The 27,260-nt window shown below is 47.1% G+C and overlaps 2 protein-coding genes across 4 annotated transcripts in view; both read left to right on the plus strand.

Annotated features, from left to right (window-relative positions):
• Nucleotides 1-491: 491 nt before the first annotated feature.
• LOC146810870 (lamina-associated polypeptide 2, isoforms alpha/zeta-like) lies at nt 492-5,393 on the plus strand. The gene is made up of 2 exons (XM_085615010.1): nt 492-1,548; nt 5,353-5,393. The coding sequence occupies exons 1-2, from the start codon at nt 492-494 to the stop codon at nt 5,391-5,393; spliced, it is 1,098 nt and encodes a 365-aa protein (XP_085471136.1).
• Nucleotides 5,394-6,285: 892 nt separating this feature from the next.
• The window catches only part of HBEGF (heparin binding EGF like growth factor), a 115,020-nt gene continuing 94,045 nt past the window's right edge, over nt 6,286-27,260 (plus strand). Inside the window, exon 1 of one of the 3 annotated variants that reach the window (XM_085617901.1) lies at nt 6,286-6,443. In XM_085617901.1, coding sequence (XP_085474027.1) covers nt 6,422-6,443 — 22 coding nt within the window. In that variant the 5' untranslated portion in view covers nt 6,286-6,421. Of the gene's footprint in view, nt 6,444-26,967; nt 26,986-27,260 lie in introns of those variants that run through there. The other 2 variants (XM_085617902.1, XM_085617903.1) reach the window with 2 other exon arrangements.

Below are 27,260 nucleotides of genomic sequence, written 5' to 3' on the forward strand. Positions count from 1 at the left end.
GGGTTGCTGCAGTGTAGGTGCCCTGGGGAGGAGTTTCCACTGTCCTCATGTCTGTCTCTATTCGGATGGGGGTCGTCTGGGGTTTTTTGTGGCTCTAATCTCCTACTGCTCTTAAGAGTCACTGTGGCCTTCTGGTTTATGTCTGGGGCTCTGACTCTCAAGGTTACAGGTTCTAATCCCTTTGATTCGGTCTAGGCAGGTTTCTTCAGTGGGCTTTGGGGGTATTTCTTACCTTGTTCACTGGTTCCTGGTGCGGGGGCTTCTGGGTTCTTGGTATCCTTAATGGTTGGGCCCTGTCCTGTCCTTTCCTTTTATGGATGGGTGGAAGTCTCTGATTGGCCGTTTTGGGGCCGGCCTTCAGTCCTGTTGGGGATTGGCTGGGGATCGGTGGGGCTTTCCCTGGTTGGCCTTTGAGAATATTTTTTTTTTTTCTTCCCCTGGTTGGGCTCGGTATTTAATGGGGTCTGTTTCTCTGTTCTCATGTTTACAACATGGAGGGTAGAGGTGCGGATGTACGTGAGCTCGGCTGTGTGGATGAGGAGGTGGTCGCTGGGTCTTCCACTGCTCCTTCCTTAATAGATATTCAGAAGATGATTGAGGCGGCGGTGGCGGCTGCCTTTGTGGCTCGTGATCCCATTGGGCCTAAGAAACGGAAATTGGATGCCTCGGCGGAGGTAGATCCTGACATGGACTCTGATGAGGAGGTGAAGGGTCGTTTTGTCCAAGGGTCGGACCTTAGTTGTGTTCTACAGCATGTTCGGGACAATTTGGGGTTCCCTGGTCCCGTGCCGGGTGGAGAGTCTGAAGACTTCTTCGCTAATTACCTGAAGAGAGAACCTGAAAGCCTCCCCATTCATGCTTCTGTGCGGAGGGTGCTGGAGGGGGAATGGAAGGATGTGGACAAACATGCCTTTCCCCGGTTTCTGGCTAGGAGGTATCCCTTGCAGGGTTTCTCGGAGGAATTCCCGGCCGTGGTGAAGGTGGATTCCCTGCTTGCTGGCATGGCGTCTCAGAGCCTGGTGGTGTCTGAGGATGCGGTTCCTTCTGATCCTGGGGACAAGCGTGTGGAAGGGGCCTTGAAGCGGTCCTTTGCTGCCTCTAATCTTGCAGTTCGGTCTGCAGCTTACACCAGCTATCTTGTGCAGTCACTTCTTAAAGACTGTCAAAGTATTTCTGCGCAGCTCATGCAGGATGAGGATCCCTCGGAGTCTTTATCCATGTTGGAACAGCAGTTGCGTTTCTTGGCAGATTTGTCCTTTGACTCCCTTAACGCTGCTGCGGCGGCTGCAGGTGCCTCGGTTGCTGCTAGGAGGCAGTTGTGGCTTAAGTCTTGGAAGGCGGAGGCTGCTCAGAAGGCGGCCGTGATGAAGATCCCCTTCACGGGCTCTAAACTGTTTGGTGAGCCGTTGGAGGCTTTGATTAAAAAGACTGCGGAGGACAAGAAATTGTTGGCTCCGGTCCGCTCTTCTCAGAAAGGGAAGTTTGCGGGTTACAAGCGGGCTTTTGGGCAGGCGTTTCAGTCTAAAATGGCGGCCCAGCCCTTTCGTGGTAGGGGACGTGGCCGGGGTGTCCCTTCCTTCCACAAGTCCCGGGGTCAACAGGGTGCTTCCTCTTCGGCAGGTCCCTCCAAGTCGTGACTATGTGATGATGGGGTTGCCGGTTGGGGGTCGCCTCTCTTCTTTTTTTCCTGTCTGGGAGGAGTTCGTTCGGGACCAGTGGGTCCTGCAGGTGGTCCGGCTGGGCTACAGAATAGAATTCGGAACTCCTCCGGTGGATGTGTTCAGGTCTACCCCTGTTCCCAGGTCTCCGGCGAAATGCCATGCTCTGTTGGACGGAGTTCGGGACTTGGTGTCCAAGGGGGCTGTGGTGAAGGTGCCTGTGAGTCAAAGGGGTCGGGGGGTTTACTCAATCCTGTTCTTGATCCAGAAGCCAAATGGGGACTTCCGTCCTGTGCTGGATCTGAAGGCAGTGAACTTATGTATCCCTCACCGGTCCTTCAAAATGGTGACTCTACAGTTGATTCTTCCCTTCCTGTCGGTGGGGGATTTCCTGACTTCGCTCGATCTCCGGGACGCTTATTTTCATGTGCCAGTGCACGCGGATTCTCAGAGGTTCCTGCGTTTCTGTGTGGGGGTGGATCATTTCCAGTTCCAGGTATTACCGTTTGGCCTGTCGGCCTCTCCGAGGGTGTTTACTAAGGTGTTGGCTCCCTTGGTGGGTTTATTGCATGCTCGGGGTATTCAGGTGTTCCCTTACTTGGACGACTGGTTGATTTCTTCCTCTTCTTTCCTTCAGGCTCAGGCTCAGTCCATGGAGGTTTGCAGTCTCCTTCAACGGTTCGGGTGGATTCTGAACTTGGAGAAATCCCATCTTCACCCCACTCAGGATCTGCTGTTCATTGGGGGGGTGTTCAACACCAGGTTGGGAAAGGTCTTCCTGTCGGAACCTCGCAGATTGACTCTTATGCACGAGCTGAGGAAGGTGTTGGGGGCTCAGTCTTCCACGGCTCGCCAGTGGTTGCGTGTTCAGGGGCTAATGTCAGCTACTGTTATGATTGTTCCTTGGGCCCGTCTACACTTGTACCCCCTGGTGAATCATCTTCTGGAGCATTGGGATCCGGCCTCTCTGAATTACGAACAGTTGATTCCGGGGGGGGTGTCCATCGCCCGAGAATTGTCCTGGTGGCTGGTGGATTGGAACCTCTTACAGGGCTCGCCCTTTGTGTCCCAGGAGAGGTTGGTCCTGACGACCGATGCCAGCGAATTGGGTTGGGGTGCGGTCTTGGGTCAGGAGTCGGTGCAGGGTCTCTGGTCTGTGCCAGAGGCGGGCATGTCCTCGAATTGGAGGGAGTTGAAGGCGGTTCTGTTGGCTTTGACTCATTTTCTGCCTTGGATCCTCCAGAGGGATGTGATGGTACGGTCAGACAACACGGTGGTGGTGTGTTATATCAACCGCCAGGGGAGCGCGAAGGTGGCTTCCCTCAATTTGTTGGCACGAAGTATAGGCCTGTGGGCGGAGTCTCACTTGCTGTCTCTGAGGGCTTTGCATCTACCGGGGATTTTGAACACGGAGGCGGATCGCCTGAGCAGGGTGTTTCCCTCCCTGTCGGACATGTGCCTGACTCAGGAGGTGTTTGGTTGCCTAATGGCTCAGTTCGGGATCCCGGTGGTGGACCTGTTTGCCGCTCCGGGGAACGCCTTGAGGGAGAAGTATTGTTCTCTGGTTCGCTCTGCGGCGGTTTGGAGGGTGGATGCCCTGTCCTTCCGGTGGGAGGGGGGTCTGCTGTATGCCTTTCCTCCTATTGCTCTGCTTCCGCGTGTTCTCCTGAAGGTCAAGCGGGATCGGGCTTCTGTGATCCTGGTGGCTCCGGTTTGGTCCAGGAGGCCTTGGTTCCCTCTGTTATTGAAGTTGGCGGTGGGGCCCTGCTGGAGGTTGCCGGTGGTCCCTTGTCCCTTGTCATTTCCCCCTCTGTCTCGGGAGTGTCTGGTCCGCCTGCGATTGGCGGGTTGGCTGTTGAGAGGATGACCCTTGTGGCTTTGGGGTGTTCTCCTTCTGTGGCGGAATTTATTCAGAGGTCCAGGCGCCCTTCGACTCTCAAGTCCTATGCCCGGCATTGGGTTTCTTTTCGGTCTTGGTGTGAGGTGCGTGGGTGGTCCGCGTTGGAGGTGGATCCGGTGCGTGTCTTGGAGTTTTTGAAGGACGGGTTTGACTTGGGTCTCGCTGTGTCCTCCCTGAGGGCTCAGTGGGCTGCTGTCCGGGCCTTTCGGGGTTCGGTCTGTGACCCGGTGGTTCCCCTGGTGTCCCGCTTGTTGCGGAGTTGTTTCCTTCAGAAGCCTGTCATTCGGACCTTTGCTCCTAGTTGGGATCTGCCTCTGGTTTTGGGGGCTTTGCAGATGGCTCCCTTTGAGCCTCTGCATGAGGTGTCTTTGAGGTTTCTGACTATCAAGGTTCTGTTCCTTGTGGCTATTACCTCGGCTCGGCGGATTGGGGAGTTGGGCTCCTTGCTTTGTTCTGCCCCTTTTTTACGTTTTTTTCCTGATCGGGTGGTTCTTCGGCCTGATCCTTCCTTTGTTCCCAAGATCCCTTCCTCTTTTCACTGCTCTTCGGATCTGGTATTGCCTGTTTTCTGTCCTGATCCTCTTTCGGAGGTGGAGGTGCGGCTGCACTGTTTGGACGTTCATAGGGCTCTGGAGGTCTATTTGTTGCGTACTGCGCCTTTTCGTAAGGTGGAATCCCTTTTTGTGACCTTTGGGCTGGCTGGTCAAGGTCTGAAGCCTTCTGGGGCTACCCTCAGTCGTTGGCTGCGGTGGGCTGTGGGTGCTGCGTATGAGGCCTGTGGGGCGTTGGCTCCTGGTTCTGTTCAGGGGAGGTCGACTCGGGGGGTGGCGGCTTCCTGGGCTTGTTTTCAGGGGGCTTCCATGGCCGAGATCTGCAGAGCTGCTACCTGGAGTTCTCCTCACACGTTTATGTCCCATTATCGTTTGGTGGTTGGGGGGACTGAGTCTGCTGGGTTTGGGGACGCTGTGTTGCGTTCTGCCCCGGTGGTGTGACTTTTATATGCTTATTAAAGTCTGTTTTTCTACTGAGTGAAGCCGATTTTTGCTTTGGTATCTGCTCAACTGGTTAGGACTGGGACGGGGAGGGCTGACGAGGAGGTAATGACCGGTTACTCACCGGTAATATTCATTACTCCGAGTCGTAGCCCTCCCCGTCCCAGTCCAGGTTCCCATCCCTCCCTCCCTGTTCGGCTTCTTGTGCTTGGTTGATACAGGATGTGGAGTGGCGGGTCACGGTGCTATATGCCTCAGGGTATGGGTGTGGCCTGGAGGGAAGGGATGGGTTTCAAGTTGCTTGGGAGTGTCTGGTGGGAGGAGCTATGCTCAACTGGTTAGGACTGGGACGGGGAGGGCTACGACTCGGAGTAATGAATATTACCGGTGAGTAACCGGTCAATACTGCTCACTCAGAGATCCGCTCAAGCTCTAGTAACAGCAATAACAGGAGGTCCATTACCCTTGATGGTTCGAGTGTTGGGGAAAACATAGTGTGTGGAGGAAGTTCCTTGGCGATACTCCTCCATTTCCCATACAGTTCCTTTGGCTTGTGGGTCCCCATCTTCATTGGGGTAACAGACTTTGTTCATTAGAGGCATATAGAAGTTTGAAACAAGCTGGGCATGAGCCATTGTGAGAGAATGGCAGCCGTGACAACGGGATTCCTTTTATGTTCTGATGAGGAGGAATCTTGCCACAAACCCAACAGTTAGTAGCATTGCTTAGCTGGTGTGTCTGATGCAACATTTGAAGAAATGAATTTTCTCAGATTTTACCGGTATCCCTGTTCATGTTACAGCAAATCAAAAGGATGGTGCTCTTTTGCAGCAAGTGATGTAACAATAATGTTGGGTAAGGAGGCTCCAGGGATTACTTCCTCCACTACCCACATTACAGTAGCGATGATAGCAGTAGTCACAGTCAGACCAAGAATACAGATTGTACAGCCGTTGCACGTTGTCGCAGCGATCTCCTTCTTCTTAGGCAAGCTCATTTTCATCGGCAAACAACAAAACAGATGGTGCCCTAAGGTCCTGGGCATTGAAGGCAAGGATTTCACATTTAACAATGTAAAGATCAGATCTAAATTGTTGACCAATTGTAACACATCCAATGTAATTTATGTAATTGTGTGCCCCTGTCAAAAAATCTACATTGGTCAAACGACGCAGAAAATACGACTCCGGATCTGCCAACACCGCAGTAGGATCAGATGTAAGACACCCAATGCCCCCCTCGTTGAACACTTTACCAATCTGGGTCACAGCAAGGATGAACTCCAATGGACAATAATCGGTGTGGTCAAACCTCCCCCAAGATGCGCTGACTTTGCATCTCTGTTGAATAAGGAAGAACTTAAATAAAAGTATAAAAAATGGACTCAACAGGAATGCGGATTGGACGACCCTAATCTGACCTTCTGTAAACCCTTACAATTATAAACTGCAAATGTTTATGGTTATGTATTTTTAAATTGAAAAGAATGTAAAAAATCTAGACAATTCATTCATGAGAGTTTCCTTTGAATACAACGCATTCCTTTGTGAACTATTCTTTGCGTTTTCAAACTCCATCTGTCACACTCTCCTGCTTTGTGCACACATTTGTTCTAAAACACCTGTTGTTATGCCTCACTTTTTCTGGGTATCGTAAACAGCTCACTGGCATGCGTGTAGTGAACAAAAGGCACTACACCACCCTTGCTCTCATACCACTTCTCATACCACTTCCTCCTCACCCAAGATGGCCGCCGGCACTTGCGTGCGCAGCCTTTGTACTTCCTGATACCACAGGCCGCATTCATTCCAGCCACCACGCGCCAAATAGACGGACAATGTGCCACTTCGGATCCCCAAGCTCCTAGAACCATGCGGTATTCACCGCTTAGAGGTAAGCATGGCGTGAACCCACTCAACCTTCACACAGCGGCACTCCGCTATCACACATTAACCGTTTCGTCCTTTTCTCCCTCCGCCTCGACCTACTATCCTGTGGACCTAGCCGGACTAGCTTGACAATTCCCTAATGTCTGCCTCCAAAATTGCCGGAGCAGACTCCTTGCTAAATAGCAACGCCGAGTAATTCATTTACTTAATGTAAGCCGTGAACGCACGCCGCCGCATACTCCATAATTACTCACCACCGCAGTACTAATTAACTCCCATCTGACCCCCAGAGCACCGCAACCATCCCCATGGAATTTTCCCGGTCCCCCTGCTCATTAGCACCTCACGACCATTGCCTCATCAAGGTAAGCCCCGCCCACCACCTTAGCGCACCTCACAATTTCCTTAAATTCACGCGTTTTTGTCTGTCTTTGACACCAGCACTGGGACAGGCTCAAAGTTTTAAACGCAAGAGAAACTTTTGTTTTCTTCGCCATTGAGGTATTCTGCACGTATTGGCGCCTTTATTCACCCACTATCTCGACACTGGGACTTTTGTGGCCCAGCCGTTGCAATTGTGTGTTTATTTTCTCCTGCACTTACAGATGTATGACTTTCAATGAATTCTGCACTTGTATCTTTACGTAGTGGCGTCTTTATTCACCAACTTTCTCCACACTGGGACTCTTGTGGTCCAGCACTGTAAATTATTTTGGGTTACTCCTGCTTTGACAGATGTATGACTTCCATTGAATCTTTCGTCTGTTTTGCTGACCACTTTTGTCGACTGCTATCAACTCCACCTGCACGGGCATTAAGCATACCAGTTCCCGTAGTAGTCTTGAACGTGGCACTTTGCATAACAAGGTTTCTGCTTCCCTGTAACTCATTTTTCAACCTTTTTTCCCCTTTATTCCCAGCAATGTATATGACTATGTAGATGTATGTCTTTCAAGCATTTATTTAAGTTTGTCCTGATGATGATCCCATTATGTGTCTAAAAGGTATCGAAATGTCGTTGCCTTTTTAAACCGTGTATACAAACTTATTCATATTTAATTTGTAACGGTTTTTGGTTGTTCATTACGCTTGTTTAACTTTGATTAATTACCAACAAGCCTCTTTTTGTTTTGCCTGATTGTCCTTTTATGTCTATTGTTTTATGTAAGATACAGGACTGTGTCCCACTTTATTCATGTGTCGCTGAGAATTCTTTGAACATATTTACTGATTAAATCTCACTGTCCGGCTGGACAGTGGCTATATAGAAGAGATTGCATTCTATATTTATTTCTATTAATACTGAGCCTTATCAAGCACCATTGTTCTTGTAAAAAATCATTACCCAAGGTTCCCTTGTCTTTGTATAAATAAGGTCCTGGGCAGGCGTTGGTTTCTTCACTAACGTTGAGACGAGTAGTCACTAAAAGGCTACCCCCCTTTGTAGTCGGTCTTTAACCACCCAGGACATTGGATCAAACAGTCTCTTTCTGCGATGAAATGACTTTCTTCCTGGATCGAAGCAGATATCTAGATGTACCAGGGATCGTGTGGTCCGGGAAGACTTCCTCAGGTCTTTCAGGTGACACAGCTCGTCCTCTCTCGGTGACCAAAATGTCACAATGACCTGTCAGCACAGCAGGGCTCACGAAGGAAGAGCTTCCCGCACCTGCTGATAAATAGAAGACAAGATGTCAGTTAACTGGGACAAATAGTCACTCCTCAACATGTCTGGAGTACCTAATACTGGTGCAGAACAAAGAGCTTGGCATAACTGTTGGAAGGAGCTCTGGCACTCAGCAGTCCATGGGAGAGGCATCGGAGTGTCTATAGTCAAAAGGGCCAACAAGGGTTTAATAATGTATGAAAAGCTAGGGATCCACTGCCTACAGAAAGAAGTAAGGCCAATCAATGCACGGATGTCCTTCCGAGTACGGGGCACAGGTGTGTCTAAAATGGTCTGAATGTGATCTGGTGTGAGTGCACGTCTCTCCTTAGACAGGAGGTGACCTAAATAGGTAACCTGCGGTCTACAAAATTGCAATTTCTTCCGAGATACTTTGTGATGATGAGAGGCAAGGAATGATAATAATGACAGTGTTCCTTCTTTACACTGTTCAGGGGTATTGGCAGCCAACAAGATGTCATCGGCATATTGAATAAGAGCCACCCCTTTCAGCACAGGAAAAGAATCAAGCTGCCTTTTCAATGCCTGACTATAAATGCTAGGACTCTCTGTATACCCTTGTGGCGCTCTACAGAATCTGTATGATCTATTATTCAAAGTGAAGCCGAACAAATAACGGCTATCAGGGTGAATAGGTATTGAAAAAAAATGCATTCTTTAAATCTATGACACTAAATGTAGTGGCAGTAGGAGGAACCATAGTAAGGAGTGTCGTAATGTCAGAGACTACCGGGTATTGGGGCACCACAATTTTATTAACCCCTTGTAAATCAATAATGAATCTGTAAATGTTAGTGTCCGTGTCTCTTTTCAAAATAGGAAGGATAGGGCTATTACAAATGTTATAAGGGACTTCTTCCACAACCCCCACCTTGATCAAATCCTGAACAATGTGCGTCAATCCTGCTTCGCATTCCCGAGATATTTTATATTGGGGCAGTCAAGGCAATGAAGCACCTTCCTTCACTTGAATATGCACTGGTGGAATAACCATTTGTTCCACATCGGTATCTGATGTAGCCTATAAAGTACTAGGTAATGATGCCAGAGCAATATCTTCTTTAATGAGACTAGACCTCTCAACCATTGGATAGTTATCATTTAAAATAACACACACACCTTCCGGGGAACAACGTATTGTAGCACGAAAATGTTTAAGCATATCGATGCCCACAATATTATCCAGCGTGGTAGGGGAGAGCAAAAATGGACATGCAGCAGTGAATTTATCAAGACTAAATGCAAGTGGCTGTGACAGTGGGCTAGATGTAGGTGTCCCATTGCATTTATATTTATTTATTTAAGGTTTTGTATAGTGCTGGTTAGACCCGGAGGTATCCGAGCGCTTCACAGAATCGAGAGTAAGGCAATAAACAGTCACTGAGCATAGAAAGTGCAGCAATCATCAGTTCAAGTATACATAACATAAATACACAGGAAAAATAAGCCATGCAGGAGATGTAAACAAGAAATCTGTACATAGAAAAACGTTTGGCCATTAAGGTGGATTGCTGAAATTGTGATCAGTTCTAAACAATTAGAGTCCATAGAGCGAAAGACATCCAAGGCAAATAGAGGCAAACACAAAGAAAAGAAAAACAGCCAACGGAATCAACGGAGACTGCAATGACCAAGAGAACCAAATTTAACCAAGTTTCTTTTGTTCATAAGTTCCAGTATTTGTTGAGGAGATGGCATTTCAGGTCTCTTTTTAAGCCGGGGAAGGAGAGTCCTATCAATGTTATCATTGAGCTAGACAGGGGAGCCCTAGGAACCAATTTTTTAGACAGAGCACTATGAGTGGCTCCTGTATCAAGCAAAAACCGATCAGTAGAGCCCAAAACATTTGCATCATCATAAGGACCTTTCTGATCTACTGGGATCTCAACCGGTTCCTTACCCCATCCTAGGCATTCCTATGCATAGTCAGAATCTGCGAGACCAGTGACCGAATAATCAGACATTTGATATTGATTTCGTCTATCACAGGTATTGGAATAATTTAGTCCGTGTTCAACTGCCTGAAACCTGGGACAAGTTCCTATTCCTCCCCATTGTCCTGAATTCCCTGGGCGTCCTCTCATACTTCCTCTACCCCGTTGATACAGCTGACCTCGCAAAAGGGGGCACTCAGAATGATATTAGGGGGCACTCAGAACGCCAATGTCCAATCTCTTTACAATAAGCGCACTGATCAGAAGACAAAGTTGATTGAGAGAAAGGGGGTACACCAGGGGTATATTCTGCACGTCCGCCTCTACCACCACCTCTGAATGGTGGACCATATAGTTGAGACAACATAACTTTCGCTTTTAACTCATTTACCCTCTTATCCTCTTTGCCTTTTGCTTCCAATTCCTGACACTCATAATACTGGGCCATTATCCAAAAGGGAGACTGGGGAAGACGTAGTCCATGAACTCTGGCTGGTCTTTAGGCGACTAGCTATTTCTGGCAACATGTTAGTGACAAATTTGTCGACGAACAGATGCTTACCCGTGTCATCTGTCAATGACTGTCCACTAAAGTCATGGAATGTCTCTTCAAATCGTGTAAAGAAATCAGAAACGGACTCATCCGCTTTCTGTTTACAAGACGCTAACATTGTCTAATCTATTTTCTTAGGGGGTATGAAAGTTTTTAACTTCGTTACAATAGCTTTGGGAAGATCTAATATCTCCTGTTGTGGTTTCTGCGCAGGCTCTCTAGCTGCATCTATTTCTTCTAAATGCACCCAAATATCACCATATGCTACATTATCATCTATTTTCCGAATTGTTCTCCACATATCAGGGGGCAAAATTTAAGTCCAAAAAACATATCGATATCTGGCAAGGTCATAGTGCAGGAGCTAATGGCGCCTTCCGCTTCTTCATAGAAAGCGGCAGGATTTTTCCGCGGCTCAGGCAAAGCAGCTTTAAGAGCCATAACATCTGCTCTACTCCAAGGAGTATAGACCCAATTATAGACAAAATACCCCTTTGCATCATCTGAATCTTTATCAGCACTTGTTCCCGCACCCTTCAGAGGAACATACAAAGGCGCAGCTTCACGCATCGGTTTTACAGTAACTACAGTATCACTAGGGTCATTATCTGTCCCCAAAACTTCTTCTTTCTGCACTGGGGTCTGAACTGGTTGTCCAGTTTTAACTTTACTAGCTGATTTTTGCTCCGCTTTTAAACATAGTGTATCATGTCTTAATTTAAGTACTCGCCTAATTAAATCGGATATATTTGAAAAAAGAAAAGTTCCATCATTTAATTGTTTATAATCAGAATTTATATCAGTGGGCTCTAAGTTTTTTAGAAACGTTTCTAAAACCAAGTATTACCTCCCAGGTAAACTTCTCTGCAAAATATAACTGCTCTAAATCCTTCTCCTGCTGAACCATCGCTACAAGTTCTGGGGCAGAAGTAGTCCCATGAGCTTCTTTGCGAGCAGTGGATCTGATTGTGGCTTTTTCGTCAACAGTCGACGTAGAGCGAGTCTGCTGCCCATCTTGCTTATTTAAGTCTTTATCGTCTGAGGAAAAATGTTCTTCAGAAGATCATTCTCAGGGGCAGAGGGAAATTTATACGGGGGCGGAGGTCGATCTAACAAGAGGGAATCATCCTACGGTTTATTAAGTATAGGTTAAATGGGGCGCCTAACAGGGTACTGGCCAGTTACCGCTAAACGACGCTCCTTTTCCTCTTTTTCTTTTATTGCCTTTATCTCTTTATTTTTTAATTCCAATGCTTTTTGATATATCTTTTTTCGCAGTTCTTTTTCTGCTATAGCTTCTTCTTTCCTCACTCTCTCTTGCACTTCTTTCTCCCACATTCGTACACAATCAAACATATCTTGTCGACTTATTCACTGGCCATTGTAGATCAGGATTCTTTTTCGTATATTTGTTCGACAGTGTACTATACATTATGGAAGAAATACCATATTTAACATGCATATGTCTATTAGGTGTCCCCTCTGGGGAAGCCGGCTGACTTCTTTCTAAATCTGTTTTGGTACCTCCAAGACGGCAACACAGGATACGGAGTGTGCTGAAAACAGGCATGCTACCATTACTGTTCAAAATATCAAAAGAAGAGAAAAATCTCCACATTACCTGCCTTTTTTTTTGCAAAAAATAAATCAAACAAACAAAACCAGAATCTTGGCCAAGCAAACAAGAGTGCCGCTTTAGCGACCTTACCAAACAAGAATCTCCAACCTCCAACTGCCAGTCTCTTGGTCGACCTAATGGTCACTGCAAAAATAAAGCCAAAGGATACCTCAGTCGGTACCAGACAACACCTGGAGGGTCAAATCAAGAAAACCGGTAAAATTACTTCGGCTGCAAAGACAAGGGTCTCCTCACGCAGGACGTCTCCTCAGCAATATTCCACTCTTCCGTCAAGATCATTCCTTTGGATGGCCGTGTCTCCGATGAGGACCCACGTGTCGGCCGCCAAACTGTGGAAATGTGCCTTTTAATGAGCACACCAGTGCAGGGGTCACCCTTATCTTGTCCACGGGTCCTTAGAACAACAAAATAGAGATTGGCACTGAAGCTGGAATTCAAATAAGTTTATTAATCACTCATGAGTGGGACTACGTCCACACAGCACTCTCAAGTGCTGCTTGAGGTAGTACATTGAAGTCACAGAACACAGGCCTTATATACAGCTTTTCTGCACTGGTAAGCATGTGGATACAAATAGAAGGTACAGGCCTACACAGGAATAGTTACTGACAAACCTGGGCAGATGGGAGATCACTTAGTCAGCAAAGTGGGAGGGGGAGCAGGAGTGCTTATGGCAGCAGTAAGAGATTGACAGTTGAGTCTGAGACCAGGTGTTCTGTCAGCTACAAACTCTTAGCATGCATATTGCTTTTAGCTGAGTCAGGAAGTCAACTAAAATAGACAGTACAGGAAGGGAAAAAGACGAGCAGCAGAGGATGGGAGAATTACAAAGCCAACAAAATGGATTTATTTATTTATTTATTTATTCATTTGTAAAGCGCATGGTTATACCTATCGGTGTGTCCCCGCGCTGAGACATCAGAAAGGGGATGACATAAGGAGACTGGCTGATCGCTTAGAGGTTTTTATTTAGAAATAGCCATGTCTTCAGTTGCCTGCGAAAAATAACTTCGCTGGATTCAGTTCTCATGGTTATAGGTAGTGTATTCCATACTTTTGCCGCCAGGTTTCTGAAGGAGCGAGCTCCCATTCTGGCTCTGAAAATTCTTGGAATCGTTAGTAAGGCCATGTCCCTAGATCGTAGATCCCGGCCAGGGGTGTATCTGGATACCAATGACTTGAGGTACGATGGGCTTTTTCCTGTCAGAATGCGGTGAACATAACACATAGCCTTAAACAGAATTCTTTTTTCTATAGGTAACCAGTGTAAAGTGGCCAGAGCTTTTCTAGTATTAGTTCTCCTCGGGAGGCTGAGAACCAGGCGGGCTGCCGCATTCTGTATTCTCTGTAGTTTCATGAGTCCTCTCTTAGAGGCTCCTAAATACAATACATTTCCATAATCTAATTGCGATGTAACTACGGCATGAACTACTGTTCTCCTTGCATTTACAGGGAGCAGGTCAATGACTTTCCTCAAAGTTTTCATTGCTCCATAGCACTTTCCCGCAATTTTCCGTATCTGGCTATCAAATGACAGCTTAGAGTCGACCCAGATACCGAGGTTCTTCACTTCTTCCTTAGGGATCGGGACCTGTCCTAATGTGTCTGGCCACCAGGCCGAGGACCAGATGTTCGGTGATTTGCCTACCACTAAGACCTCTGTTTTGTTTCCATTTAGTTTGAGGCAGTGGTCATTCATCCAAACTGCCACTTCTTCCAGGCATTCGGAAAACCGGATAGCAGCTTGGTCTTTGTTTTGAGATAGTAGTACAATTAGTTGGGTATCATCGGCGTAGGATACAATCGATATCTCGTATTTTTGGACATATTCAGCCAACGGTCCTACATATATGTTAAACAGGGTTGGGCTAAGAGTAGAGCCTTGAGGAACTCCCTGTTTTAAAGCATAGCTATCCGATGTATGTGAGAGTTGTGCTACTTGAAAACTTTGTTGGGCTAGGAATGAAGTTAGCCACTGGAGGGCACATCTCCGTATGCCACAACTCTCTAATCTTTGTAATAGTAGGGGATGTGAGACCGTGTCAAAAGCTGCGCTCAAATCCAACAGGATGAGCGCAGCTGTTTTCCCCTCGTCCGCCAGTTTTCTTAGGGTCTCGGTGGCCATCAATAAGGCAGATTCAGTGGAATGTGCCTTTCTGAAGCCAGACTGCGAGGGATGAAGGATCGCATTAGCATCCAGATGATTCACTAGTTGTTTGTTTACTATTTTTTCTGCTATCTTAGCTGTCAGTGGTAGCAGTGAAATAGGATGCAGGTTCTCCAGTACAGAGAAGTCCAGAGAGGGTTTCTTTCTCAAAGGTTTAACAATGGCCCTTTTCCAGTTCAGAGGGACTGTCCCAGTTTTAAGGGAGCAGTTGATGAGTTCAGAAATATATGGTAGTATAGTATCAATACCCATCATTATTCTGTCAGGCTTTGCTGGGTCACGAGGGGATCCTGATTTTATACCTCTGATCGTGACTATCAATTCATCTCTTTGCGGTATGGTGAATTCATTGAGTATTGTTCCTCTAAATTCCTCCTGACTACAGAGGTACTGCTTGCCACCCATTTGGGCCTCAGTCGGGAACGACTCATAAATCTTAGTAACTTTGTCCGCAAAGAAACCTGCTATTTTATTGCATATCTCTTTGGAGGAGGTTATTACTTCTTCCTCCTCCTTGTTTTTGAGGGATTTTAGTATGGCGACTAGTTCCTTATGGGAGTTTTCTGCCCTGGCAATTGTGTCTGTGTAGAAATCACACCTAACTTTCTTTATTAACGCGTGATAAGCTTTCAATTCCTTATTGTATTTATTCTTAGATATCGTACAATAGGTTTTCCTCCAGGTGCGTTCTGCTTTTTTGCACCCTTTTTTTGCCATCTGTAGTTCTTCATTGAACCAGGGTGCTGTGATTTTTATCCTCTGAGGGGTCCTGGTACTCCAAGGAGCAGTTTTGTCTAAAGCCCCTGAGATCCAGGTCGCAAACTGCTCGTTAGCTTGGTCTATATTATTATCTAATATTGGTATCATCTCTTTTAATGCGTTTTCAAAGGATGGGGAGTCAAAGTTTTTCCATTTTCTGGTAGTGATAGTCTTCTTCACTGCTGGTGCTGTTGTTCTGTGTGCTGTTATCGTGAATGGGACCACGAAGTGATCCGACCAAGCTACTGGCCAGGGTGTTCCTATTTCAATCTCCTTTGAATTGGTGAAAATGGGGTCTAATATGTGGCCTCCTTGGTGGGTGTGTGGGTGTGGGATTTTACTCTCTGAGTTAAGTTCAAAGTCGACATGTCTTTACAGATATCATTTATTTCTTTGTTCTCCGTGTCGTCGAAATGTAAATTTAGGTCCCCAAGAACCAAGAATTTATTGTGTCTCAGTGCTGGATGAACTATCTTTTCTTCCAAACTGGCCACAAACTGATTTGATTGGCCCGGGGGACGATATATGAGGAATCCCGTCAGTGTGTTACCCGTTTCAGTAAATAGGGTGAAAAAGAGAGCTTCGCATTTTTCTAGGCCAGCTGGTCTAATTTCACAGGATATATTTTCTCTGTGAATAATGGCAATCCCTCCTCCTCTTTGGCCCTCTCTATCCTGTCTGACTATCCGATAATGCTTCGGGACCGCATCTTTAATGTCTGGTATTGCATGTTCATTGAGCCATGTCTCTGTTAAAAATAGAACATCAATGCGTTTATCCGTAATGAGATCTCCTATCTCATATTTATGTTTGGTTAGCGATCTGCAATTTAATAGCGCAAGTTGAATTGTGGCTTTTTTATTTAGCAACGTTCTATATAACAGCTTTTCATTACAATGAGTGCAAACGGGCTCCATTTTTTCTACATTCATAATGTGCCTACACCCATTATTACCCCTAGGTCGTAGCGCCATTAATGCGGTTTTGGAGTATTGTACCCTTGTAATGGATGTCGGTGTTTCAGGGTTTCTGGCCCTAGGTCCCGGCCGGTCGCGGACGGGCGCAGACAGGCTTGCATTTGGCGCGCCTTCGGCGCGCCAGCGGCGCGCCCGCTGCGCGCGTCCGCTGCGCGGTCGCGAGCACATTGATTTTTAAAAGGCAGTCCGGTGTAGGCCCGCCTCTGCCACTCAGCCCGGAAATGATGTTCCCTAATCCGTTCTGCCACGCCCTCCACAACAAACGGCACACAGCCGGGGTGGACCGGGGCAGGCGAAAAGAACGGTAAGCTTGCGATTTTACTAACACCTTTAGTGTGCAAATACGCATAAACTCATTAAAAGGGTCTCAGTATTAAAAACAGTTTAAAAAGGATGTTTCCTACTGTTTAAAACGAAAATTAACAGCAATTCAAATAAAACATACAGCAAGTTCGTAGCGATCCTTGCGCTCTCAATGCCTCCCTTCTAGCGTCTCAGCGCGGTCGCGAGCGCATTGATTTTTAAAAGGCAGTCCGGTGTAAGCCCCGCCTCTGCTACCCAGCCCGGAAATGATGTTCCCTAATCCGTTCTGCCACGCCCTCCACAACAAACGGCACACAGCCGGGGTGGACCAGGGCAGGCGAAAAGAACGGTAAGCTTGCGATTTTACTAACACCTTTAGTGTGCAAATACGCATAAACTCATTAAAAGGGTCACAGTATTAAAAACAGTTTAAAAAGGATGTTTCCTACTGTTTAAAACGAAAATTAACAGCAATTCAAATAAAACATACAGCAAGTTCGTAGCGATCCTTGCGCTCTCAATGCCTCCCTTCTAGCGTCTCAGCGCGGTCGCGAGCACATTGATTTTTAAAAGGCAGTCCGGTGTAGGCCCCGCCTCTGCCACCCTGCCCGGAAATGATGTTCCCTAATCCGTTCTGCCACGCCCTCCACAACAAACGGCAGACAGCCGGGGTGGACCGGGGCAGGCGAAAAGAACGGTAGGCTTTCGATTTTACTAACACCTTTAGAGTGCAAATACGCATAAACTCATTAAAAGGGTCACAGTATTAAAAACAGTTTAAAAAGGATGTTTCCTACTGTTTAAAACGAAAATTAACAGCAATTCAAATAAAACATACAGCAAGTTTGTAGCGATCCTTGCGCTCTCAATGCCTCCCTTCTAGCGTCTCAGCGCGGTCGCAAGCACATTGATTTTTAAAAGGCAGTCCGGTGTAAGCCCCGCCTCTGCCACCCAGCCCGGAAATGATGTTCCCTAATCCGTTCTGCCACGCCCTCCACAACAAACGGCACACAGCCGGGGTGGACCGGGGCAGGCGAAAAGAACGGTAAGCTTGCGATTTTACTAACACCTTTAGTGTGCAAATACGCATAAACTCATTAAAAGGGTCACAGTATTAAAAACAGTTTAAAAAGGATGTTTCCTACTGTTTAAAACGAAAATGAACAGCAATTCAAATAAAACATACAGCAAGTTCGTAGCGATCCTTGCGCTCTCAATGCCTCCCTTCTAGCGTCTCAGCGCGGTCGCGAGCACATTGATTTTTAAAAGGCAGTCCGGTGTAGGCCCCGCCTCTGCCACCCAGCCCGGAAATGATGTTCCCTAATCCGTTCTGCCACGCCCTCCACAACAAACGGCACACAGCCGGGGTGGACCGGGGTAGGCGAAAAGAACGGTAAGCTTGCGATTTTACTAACACCTTTAGTGTGCAAATACGCATAAACTCATTAAAAGGGTCACAGTATTAAAAACAGTTTAAAAAGGATGTTTCCTACTGTTTAAAACGAAAATTAACAGCAATTCAAATAAAACATACAGCAAGTTCGTAGCGATCCTTGCGCTCTCAATGCCTCCCTTCTAGCGTCTCCCCACAACCAAGATGGCTTCAGCTTATGCTAACAGAAATGATTCCAGATTTCCACAGTATGACATTGTTCTGCATTCTGTCCATCAATTGTTCTTTTTGCATTTGTCACCCTGAGTGGGACGGGTATGCCCAGACGTGGGTCCCGTGCTCTTCATGCCACTGGAGTCAAGCTATCCTGGTTGATTAGGGCTGAAAGCCCGACACCGGTCCTAGGACGCTTGTTTCCAGTCCAGGGAGGACTTGGGCTGGCAGTTCGGGCTGGACTGTTCCCATTGGGCGCAGGGTCAAGACTGATTTGTATATGGCTGGGTCCAAACTGGAATGGCATGGTGAGCAAAACAACTATGGATTTAGGCCCAGATCTCTGTACTGGGGTGAATGTATGACATTGTTCTGCATTCTGTCCATCAATTGTTCTTTTTGCATTGGCCCTGAAGTGGGGCATTGAAAAGTTGAGATACACGGGCACGGGGAGGGGCCGGGTACGATATAGAGGGAGGTCACGTTCGTTCCCAAAACGCCGTCTCACAAGGTACCGGTACCGGGTGATGCTTCCCTCACAATCCCTACCCTGCGCAAGGAAGGTATTGTTTTCCTTCTCCTGACCCTGGTTTTTGTTTTGTTTTCTTTTGGCTCCTTACGCCGCGACAAAGCTGGAAGTCAGAGCACCTGCCCAACCTCTTATGGATCCTTGGTGACTGCGGGAGCGCCCCTAACCAAGAGAAAAAGTATAAATCAACTGACAGTTATGCCATCGTATATAACCCAATAAAGGAACAGTACATACCATTAGAAAATTCCCGGTCTCCATTACCGAGACAGTATAGCTGTTCAGGAAGGTCCTGTGACAGTGAGAAAAGCAAGAAAGATGTGTAGATGTCCTGGTTACACGAACCTGAAAGCCAGGAGCCGCGGGAACAGAGATAGTCCTCCCTCTCACTTCCAGATCAACCCTTCACGCTAATTATGTAGCACAGGCAGTTGGTCCCAAGGGGAAAATGAGTAGGAATGGATGCCACAAATGTGAGAGAAGTCGTCAACTCCGGAGGATTTACAGGCACCCACATGGAAAGGACCAGGACTCGGGAAGGGGTTGGTCTCATTCTTTGAGACAAAGGACGTTGCCACTCTCTGAAAAAATAAACACAACACACCCAGAACACTAGTGAGTAACTGGAAACCCTAAAGCACGTGAGAGAAGACAATGTTGTTTCATGACGTATCCCCTCTGCTCCCTCCCTTCTCTTTGTTAGAAGACACTACTCACCAGCCAATATCCGGGGAAGGTAAAAAAAGTAGTAAGTAGGGGTCTTCCCCTATTGCATGTCATAGGCGACGGGTGCCCATAATAGGAAAAGAGAAGCCACCATGAAAGGTCCAGAAAGCGATCAACACCTCACTAGAAAATAGGTCTAATAGTCCCAAGGACAGTTCACTGACTTTAAAAAAAAATAATGGCACCAACTGCATCGAAGAAGGATTATTGTTATCAATAAAGGGAACAAAGATGAATCACCAATCCTGTTGAGTAGACCTGATTAGGGCATCCAACCCGGATCTGCGAGGGGAGACGAGTGGATGAGCATCCAGGTCTGTAGAAGCATCAGGTCAGAACTACTCGGGTAGTTCCTGCAGAGGAAAAGAAAATGGAAATCCACAAAGGAACCGCTCCTGCGATTCTCCTATGTAGCCAGAAGTGAGCCCAGTAAAGAATGCCGCTGCCCGCGTCCCAAGCAGTGGGACATCAGCAGGGCAGCCCTCTAGTGGCCGCCCGTCGGAGCCTTCCCCACCCTGCTGCCTCGCGCGCGAGGCTACGCCCACGTAGGTTATGACCTCCCAATGGGTGTGTAGCTGGAGGCGGGCCGTTGGGGGCGGGGGGCGAGGCTTGCCCCCCCTACTTATGGGGCCCTCTCGCCCAGTTCCTCCTCTGTTCCCTGCGCGCCGCTCCAGCCTGGACACGCGTAATCCCACCCTTTCCGCTTACCCCACGTGTCAGAAACAGCGCGTTATTGGAATGTTTTAATGTTTTCTTTTTGCGTTGCAGGCGGAGTTACAGGGCGATCTGGAGGCAGACGGGTACAGTAAGGGTACCTCTGCGACAGGCGGTACAGTAAGGGTACCCCTGTCCGGCACAGTAAGGGTGCCCGAGCCAAGGTCCACGAGCCGAAGGGGGTTCTGGGAAGACCGCGACGGCGCCCCGTTAGTCCTTCGGGCGGTTGGGGGGCCTGACCAACCGGGGGTGTGCCACAACACGCTCCGCCCCTGTCGGAAGGGGCGAGAGTAGGAGACAGATCACGTGACCCAGTGGATGATCTGTAAATAATTATGTGCCACACTGCCGGGCATCGACCCACCGTGTGTGCTGGCTCACCAGGCGGGCGGAGCAGCAAGGGGCTGCTTGCCCTGGATCGCCCGTAAGATAACCCAATTTTATTATCATACTATGTTGTATGAAATAAACCTGCAGCAGTTCTTCACCCACAAATAAAGTGTCAGTGTAATCATTGGGTGACGTCTGTGTATGCGTGTTGACTGAAGCGGATGACGGTGTGGTCACTATGCAGAGTACGGAGGTAAGATGTTCCTGAGGCACCACTCCTGCGGTCCTCACTGCGGTAATCCCAGAGTGCCCCAGAAATGTCGGGAGCCCCTGAGAAGGAGTTGAAAGTAACCGCTCCTGTGATCTGCAGGGCTAAACGGGGTGTGGCAGAATGCCGACTCACCAGCCGTTATGTAAAGAGGTACCGCTCTTACGGTCCTCTTACGTACAAAATTGGCACAACTAAACGTTTTGTCTGCCCAAGAAGGGGAGTCCAAAGAAAACCACTCCAGTGATTTCCACCAAGAAGATAGGGTGAACGCGGCCGATTGCTGCTCACCCTTAAACCTGGAAACAGCCTTGGTTTCTCCTAAGACCCGGAAGGAATACACGTTAGCCAAGCGACTGGTTACAGGAGACGCGTGTTTACATAGGCACGCGTCTCCCATGTGACAAGGGAGGAGGGGCGTGTAGCTGAAAAGGGAGAGAAGCTGTACACTCGCAAGAATTTGAGTGTCTGGCGAAAAAGGAGCGTGAAGAAAGAAAACAAGTAAGGGGGCAACAATCGTTGCGGACTTGTTTGATGGGAACTTGGGGAGGGCAGTAACGGCGATTAGATCGCAGGTGCGCTTCTGGAACACACTCCCGCTGACAACCACAGGCAGGGTAGCGCTCGCCAAAATGGTCCTGCTCCCTCGACTCATGTATTATTTCGTCAATTTACCCATGTTTATTCCGGCGGCCTTCTTTACCACACTCACTAAACTGTTAAGGGACTTTATCTGGGGCACCACTCGGCATAGGCTGGCACTCGCGAAGTTATATTTGCTGACAGATCAGGGAGGCCTGGCTGCGCCTTGTTTTGAACACTATTACCTTGCCGCCCAGCTGCAATGGGTTGCCCACTGGCTAGCGGACAGGGGTAGAGAGGACACGGCCACGGCCACACTACTGCCGCCATACTCGCTGGAGCAAATAACTAGACTCTTTCACCCTGCTGCTACTGTCATGCCGGCGACGCCACTCCTCTTAGCAGTGGCATACAAATGTTATCATAGGGCTCTATATCTCACCAAAACTGTCGTCCTTTACACACCTGCAATACCACTGGAAGGATCCCCCAGCGGAGAAGGGGTGCTCACAGCTCCTACACTTGCAGAATGGCGGGAGACTGATATTCACACTCTCAGGGATTTATACCGGGATGGCGCGCTCATACCATACAAGTCCCTGGTGGAGGAAGAGGGGCTCCCACCTGGGTGGTTTTTAGCACACCGCTCCCTAATAGCAAAACTGACCGTCAAATGGGGGGATATGACCATAGAGCCCAGACAACACCTAACCATACAGTATTTACACGTTATTGGAAGAGGCAGACACCTTGTTCGCTGGTTTGCGGCGTTGTTGCAGACACACATGGCCTTCAACCTAGACCCACTCCGCCACAAATGGGAACTGGATCTGGGGCGACAGCTGGCGGATAAGGAATGGGAAAGAATACTAAAAAGTCCGCCAAATCCAGTTATTCATAGTCCATAGGGTATATCTTACATCCAAGCTGATTAACAGGTACTTTCAATGATGCGATGTGCCCCAGGTGTAGTGAGCAGGGGGCATGATTGATACATATGTTATGGAGTTGCCCCAGGCTAGGTACATACTGGCGCACAATGAGCGGGCTGTTGCAGGGTTGCACAGGCCGCACCATACCCTTTGAATGGCCCAAGCACCTGTTGCACCACTTCAGGAGGGCCCCTACGGAAACGGTGATGTCCCGGTTCCTAGATCTGGGACTAGTGGTTGCGAAACGCCTCCTAACAAAGAGGTGGAAGACGCAGGACCTGCCACACACGTGGGCGTGGAGCTATTCACTTCAGGCATGGGCTATTCACTTCAGGCATGGGCTAAGGCAGAGGGAATTGCCATTCGAAGGGAGGAAACACTGGGGCTGAGGAAGGAACTTATAGCAGCTCACTGGGAGCAGATACTTTGTGCGCTTCAGCAGATGGAGAGGGAGGGACCAGGGAGTCATCCAGAGAGAACGGATAATGATCACACAAGTGGAGACACACCTTCCACCAGTGCACCAACGTGATATTCCAGTAAAGCTTTACCCTTGGTCGAATTCCTGTACACGTGTAGTCACCGCTAATGCACAGTCACAATCACAAAATACATAAAGGACACCGGGGGCAGGATGTGGGGAGGGGGTGAGGGAGTTCAATGTATATATACCGATTTATGCTGCTACTGTTATAGTTTCTTTGTTCTTACGTAAACCATCTGTTCAAATGCCCAAGATGAATATCCGGGACAGAACCCTACACACTGTCATGATGTTAACGCACTGCTACCGAACTGTAACTTCAGCGTCTGCAACACGACTTTCAGATCCAAGTTAACCTCGCTCCTGCGCGAGCACCCCTCTTACCAATTAAGGTACAATCAGTTTGCATGTGAATCCAATGTTGCTACTCATCCAGATATTGGCGATCAGCCTCATGCATGACTGTACGTTTACATATAAGTTGCCTGTCATGACTGTGTGGAAACTAAAATCAATAAAAACAGATTTCAATTAAAAGAAAGGTGGCAACAATCGTTCTAAGATCCCCTCCCAGCTAAGTTAAGTGTCCCCGTATACACCCACCATGCTGCCACATCCCACCAACCACCCCACACCCTGGAGGGGAACACTTGTTAGGGAATTGCTCATGACTCTCACAACCCCCCGGGACCTGCACGCCGGGTGGTAACAGCAGATCGATAAGGGAGGGGTAAGGAAGGTAGGAAAGAAGGGTGAAATGAAGAGGACAAAACGTGTGAAATGAATAAAGGAAGCAAGAGTATACAGATGAATGGATGGATGGAAGGGAGAAAGGATGGATGGAAGGATGAAAGGATAAATAGTGAGAGGATGGATGAAAAAATGGGTAAAGTGAAATCGTGGGTTATTGATGGATCAATATGTGAATGAAATAGTCAATAGATTAATGTAATGGGGAAAATGTATGGCTATATGAAAGGATAGAGGATGGAAGGGTAAGCATGTGAAAAGATGGATGGATGTGTGAGTGGATGGATGGAATGGTCAGTGGACTGATAGGATGGTAAAAGAATGGAATCGGATGAAAGGATAGATGGAAAGATGATAGAATGGATGGATGGGTGGAAGGATTATGGATAGACGAGTGGACATAAAGAGGAAGGGAAACTGTACTAAGAAGAGTTTTGCTTTTAATTTCTTCACTCGCCCTGTGTGATTAGGTGCTTGGTTCAAGGTGGGGGTAAGAGGGTGTTGCAGAGCTATCCCATTTTAGTGGTTACCCCAAGTTTTTAATTTTTGTTGGGACTCACTAACTGGTAATCTTAAACTCCAACACTGCTTTCCAGTGCCCAGTGTAGGTGCTCTGACCGTTAAACGCAGAGGTAAAACCTGATTGGCACATTTAACTTTTCTATTAGGCCATAGTGTATGGTGCAGAATTACACCCATAGCATGGGAAACTAAATGATCATTGTAGTGGACAGCACAAACAGGTGCTGCAGTCCACAGTGTCAGAAAAAATGTGACTTCCTTTCCGCCCTATCCTGTGTAGCCTGACAGCAACAGCTTTAACTCTGCTGCCCAGACCTGTCATGATCATTCTTTTGACAGGTAGAAAAACCTGATTATGAATATTAAATAAGTCACCTCTAAGCTCACCCAAAAGGCAGGGTGCATGATATTGAAGAGTTGTAAGAAATGGCATGTTTCCCCAGTAACTAAGCCTAAAACTACCTATACCACTCTAAGAGTTATTTTTTAATTTAATAAAAATCCAAACTAATTGTGGTCAGGTTTTTCTTACATATATTGGAAATGTAACTCTTAGAAAGTTTGAGGTTGCTGGTGGCTAATTTGCATTAACTCTCCAGCAACTGCCCAGCTGGTATGTGGCCTGAATTGGGTGTTCTGAAAACTGCTGCCAAAGCCAAGACAATAGTCTAGGAGTTGGGATGTGTTTTTTCCCCTGGCAGGAAGACCAGTTGTGGTGGGCTCAGGAACTTAATTTAGTTCAAATGGAACTTCTCTGTCACAAGTAAATGTTAGGTGACACTTGGAAAGGCACCAGCTTTTGTCTCCATAGTCAGGCTGGCACCACACCCAGTGGAAGAAAAGCTATCCCCAGAACAGGTTTTGAGTGACCACAGAGGGGGCACTGTTCATTATCATGGCCACACCTCTGGGAGGGAGCATAGACTCTGCGCAAGGGGAAAAGGTTTACCAATGTTAGATTTTGAGAGTGAGAAGCATTGTGGGATTGAATGCAGAAGGGAAACAGGAACTGCTGAAAACGTGGATAAAGTTGCCCCAGAAACCTTTTACCCAATTGGTTAATGAGTACCCAGGAGTCACCCCATCCACTAGCTGGTGCCAGACATAAATGTGGTACCCCCAAGGTTCCTGCTCAGAACACTTTCTTGGCCTAAGGAAAATTAGAAAAGGAATGAATCGTCTGTCTGCGACCTGGGAGGAGTCATGAAAGACTGGACCGGCTCCTTCTTGTACCCAGGACACAGAAGCCGACTCCAAGGTTCACTTGGTTGACCTGTGTGGCTACAGGGACATAAAAAGCTGCAAAAGTCCTTTTCCTGGGATTACCCAGCTGACCAGCAGCAACTGTACCTTGACTGGAGTTTACTCGTAGCCTCTGCCTGACACCCTGAGAGCCACAAAGTGTCCTCGCGAGTCCCTGGGTGCCTTAGAAGTGTACTACTGTGGCTGTTTGGGCAACAGAAGAGTTTGGAAACTTTGAAAAATGTTTCCTCTAATACTTCAGGAGGTCCAGTGGAAAAGGTATCTGACTGGCAGTTACACTGCTTCGGATTGAATTTGACCATTGTCCCTGTCATGGTGTCCAGCACCTCTGTAAAACGAGTAAGTGCCATTCCGTGTTAGGACTTTAAACATTTTCAGGGAGAAATCTCTAAAGCTCCAGAGGGACCAACCTGCTTCAAGTATCCAGCCTTCTTTTCCACAGCTGTAGCTAAAGTTTCAGCTGCAGCCTACTCAGGGAGAATTTTTCTTCTCAAAACGTGTCAAGTCTCTTTCTGCGTTAGGACTCAGAAACTTCTGTGAACATTTTGACTTCCAGACTTTCACAGGACTAATCCACTTGATGTATCTCACCAGACCTCTATTGCAGTCAGCCTCAAATAACACGTAAGTCTCGGTCCTTGATTGTTCTGGAATTCTGATTTTGCTTTTTTGTAGATCCATTTGTCTTGAAGTAGCCCTCCTTCTAGTGCAGTTGTATGTGTGGTGATGTAACCAAAACTTTATTGCGCAGAGAAATTTTCTGGATTCAACAACTACAAACTATGTTTCCTTTAGGTCTTAATGATCGCTTGGATATGTCCTGCTTTTTATAACGAAGGGCACAGATATTTCTACTAACCACACTGCTGGAGTATCTTTTGTTGATATGTATTTCCTTTGTTCCACTTTTCTTTCTCCTTATGTTTTTTTCATCACATCACACACTTTACATTTCTTTTATTACCATATCGCTATGCGGCGTTTCTCTTTCTTGTTTACTGTTTAAATGGAGTTCATGTGTGCCTTGATCACTTGTTATACAGGTTTTTCTTTTATTTCCTGCGGCCCAGTCTATCTCGTCTTAGTTTCATGCTCTAGATGGCCCATACAGTTGTTATTCGTTTTCCTGCTCTAAGATGGCCCCCGTAGTTGTTATTCGCTTCCAGGTCTATCTCCATTTCTATTTTCTGAATACCAATGTAAGTAACAAGCAGATTCAGTTTACCGCTTTCTCGGTAACTTATCCACCACTGATCCGCGTTACGCGTCTTGTTACATCTAGTTTATTTGGTAAGCGCTGCATTTGAGCGGTTTTTCCAGTCCATTTCGTCTTTATTTCATGCCCTTAGATGGCTTCTTCAGTTGTCATACGTTTTCCTGTTTTAAGATGGTCCCCATAGTTGTCATACGCTTTATAGGCCTATCTCCATTTCTATTTTCCGAATATCCACGCTAGAAACAAGCCGATTCAGTCTACCGCTTCCTTGGTAACCTTACCGCTACTGACCCGTGTTAAGCGTCTTGAATTATTTAGCTCATACGGTATGTGCTGCATCTGAGCAACAGATATGTTTACCTGTGTTCTATATGACCCGTCCAGCACATTTATTCCCTATTATCTGTTTATTTTCAGACAACCATTTCCTCCCTTTTTTCCGAGACGTGATCCACGAGGGGTGAGTCCTTAGCCTTATTGCATTTACTTGGATGCATTTCCCTTGAATTAAAAAATACTTACACTCATTCTTTTTTACAGCAGTGCTTGAGCTTGCGTCTGGTACATTACCCTTTCAGTTTTGTTTTTCGTTATTTCATGAGGAGGTGAGTTCACCTCTACTTCCTTGCTTCACTCTTTCACTAGCCTAATTTTGTCCCGTATCCATTGGTTCACGTTTATTTGCTCCTACAGCCTTGATATCTTCTAAACCAACATGGTTTCATCCATCCTTAAATCACATTCTATTTGGTGGCGTTTTGCTTTATTTGATGCACATTATTACTTGACCACTTATTTTCTTGGCGACTACAGTATGTGGACCACACAAAACTCATACTAACCTGTATACTCACCAGTTGTTCATCGAATTATTGACTTA

The sequence above is a fragment of the Triturus cristatus genome, chromosome 7 (genome assembly GCF_964204655.1).
Source record: "Triturus cristatus chromosome 7, aTriCri1.1, whole genome shotgun sequence".
Lineage (NCBI taxonomy): Eukaryota > Metazoa > Chordata > Amphibia > Caudata > Salamandridae > Triturus > Triturus cristatus.

Excerpts from the sequence above, each read along its gene's own strand:
- LOC146810870 (XM_085615010.1), top strand. The coding sequence starts at position 492 with ATGGAGGGTAGAGGTGCGGATGTACGTGAGCTCGGCTGTGTGGATGAG. Across the intron at positions 1,549-5,352 it reads GGCGGCCCAGCCCTTTCGTG|CAAATCAAAAGGATGGTGCT; the intron begins GTAGGGGACGTG and ends TTCATGTTACAG.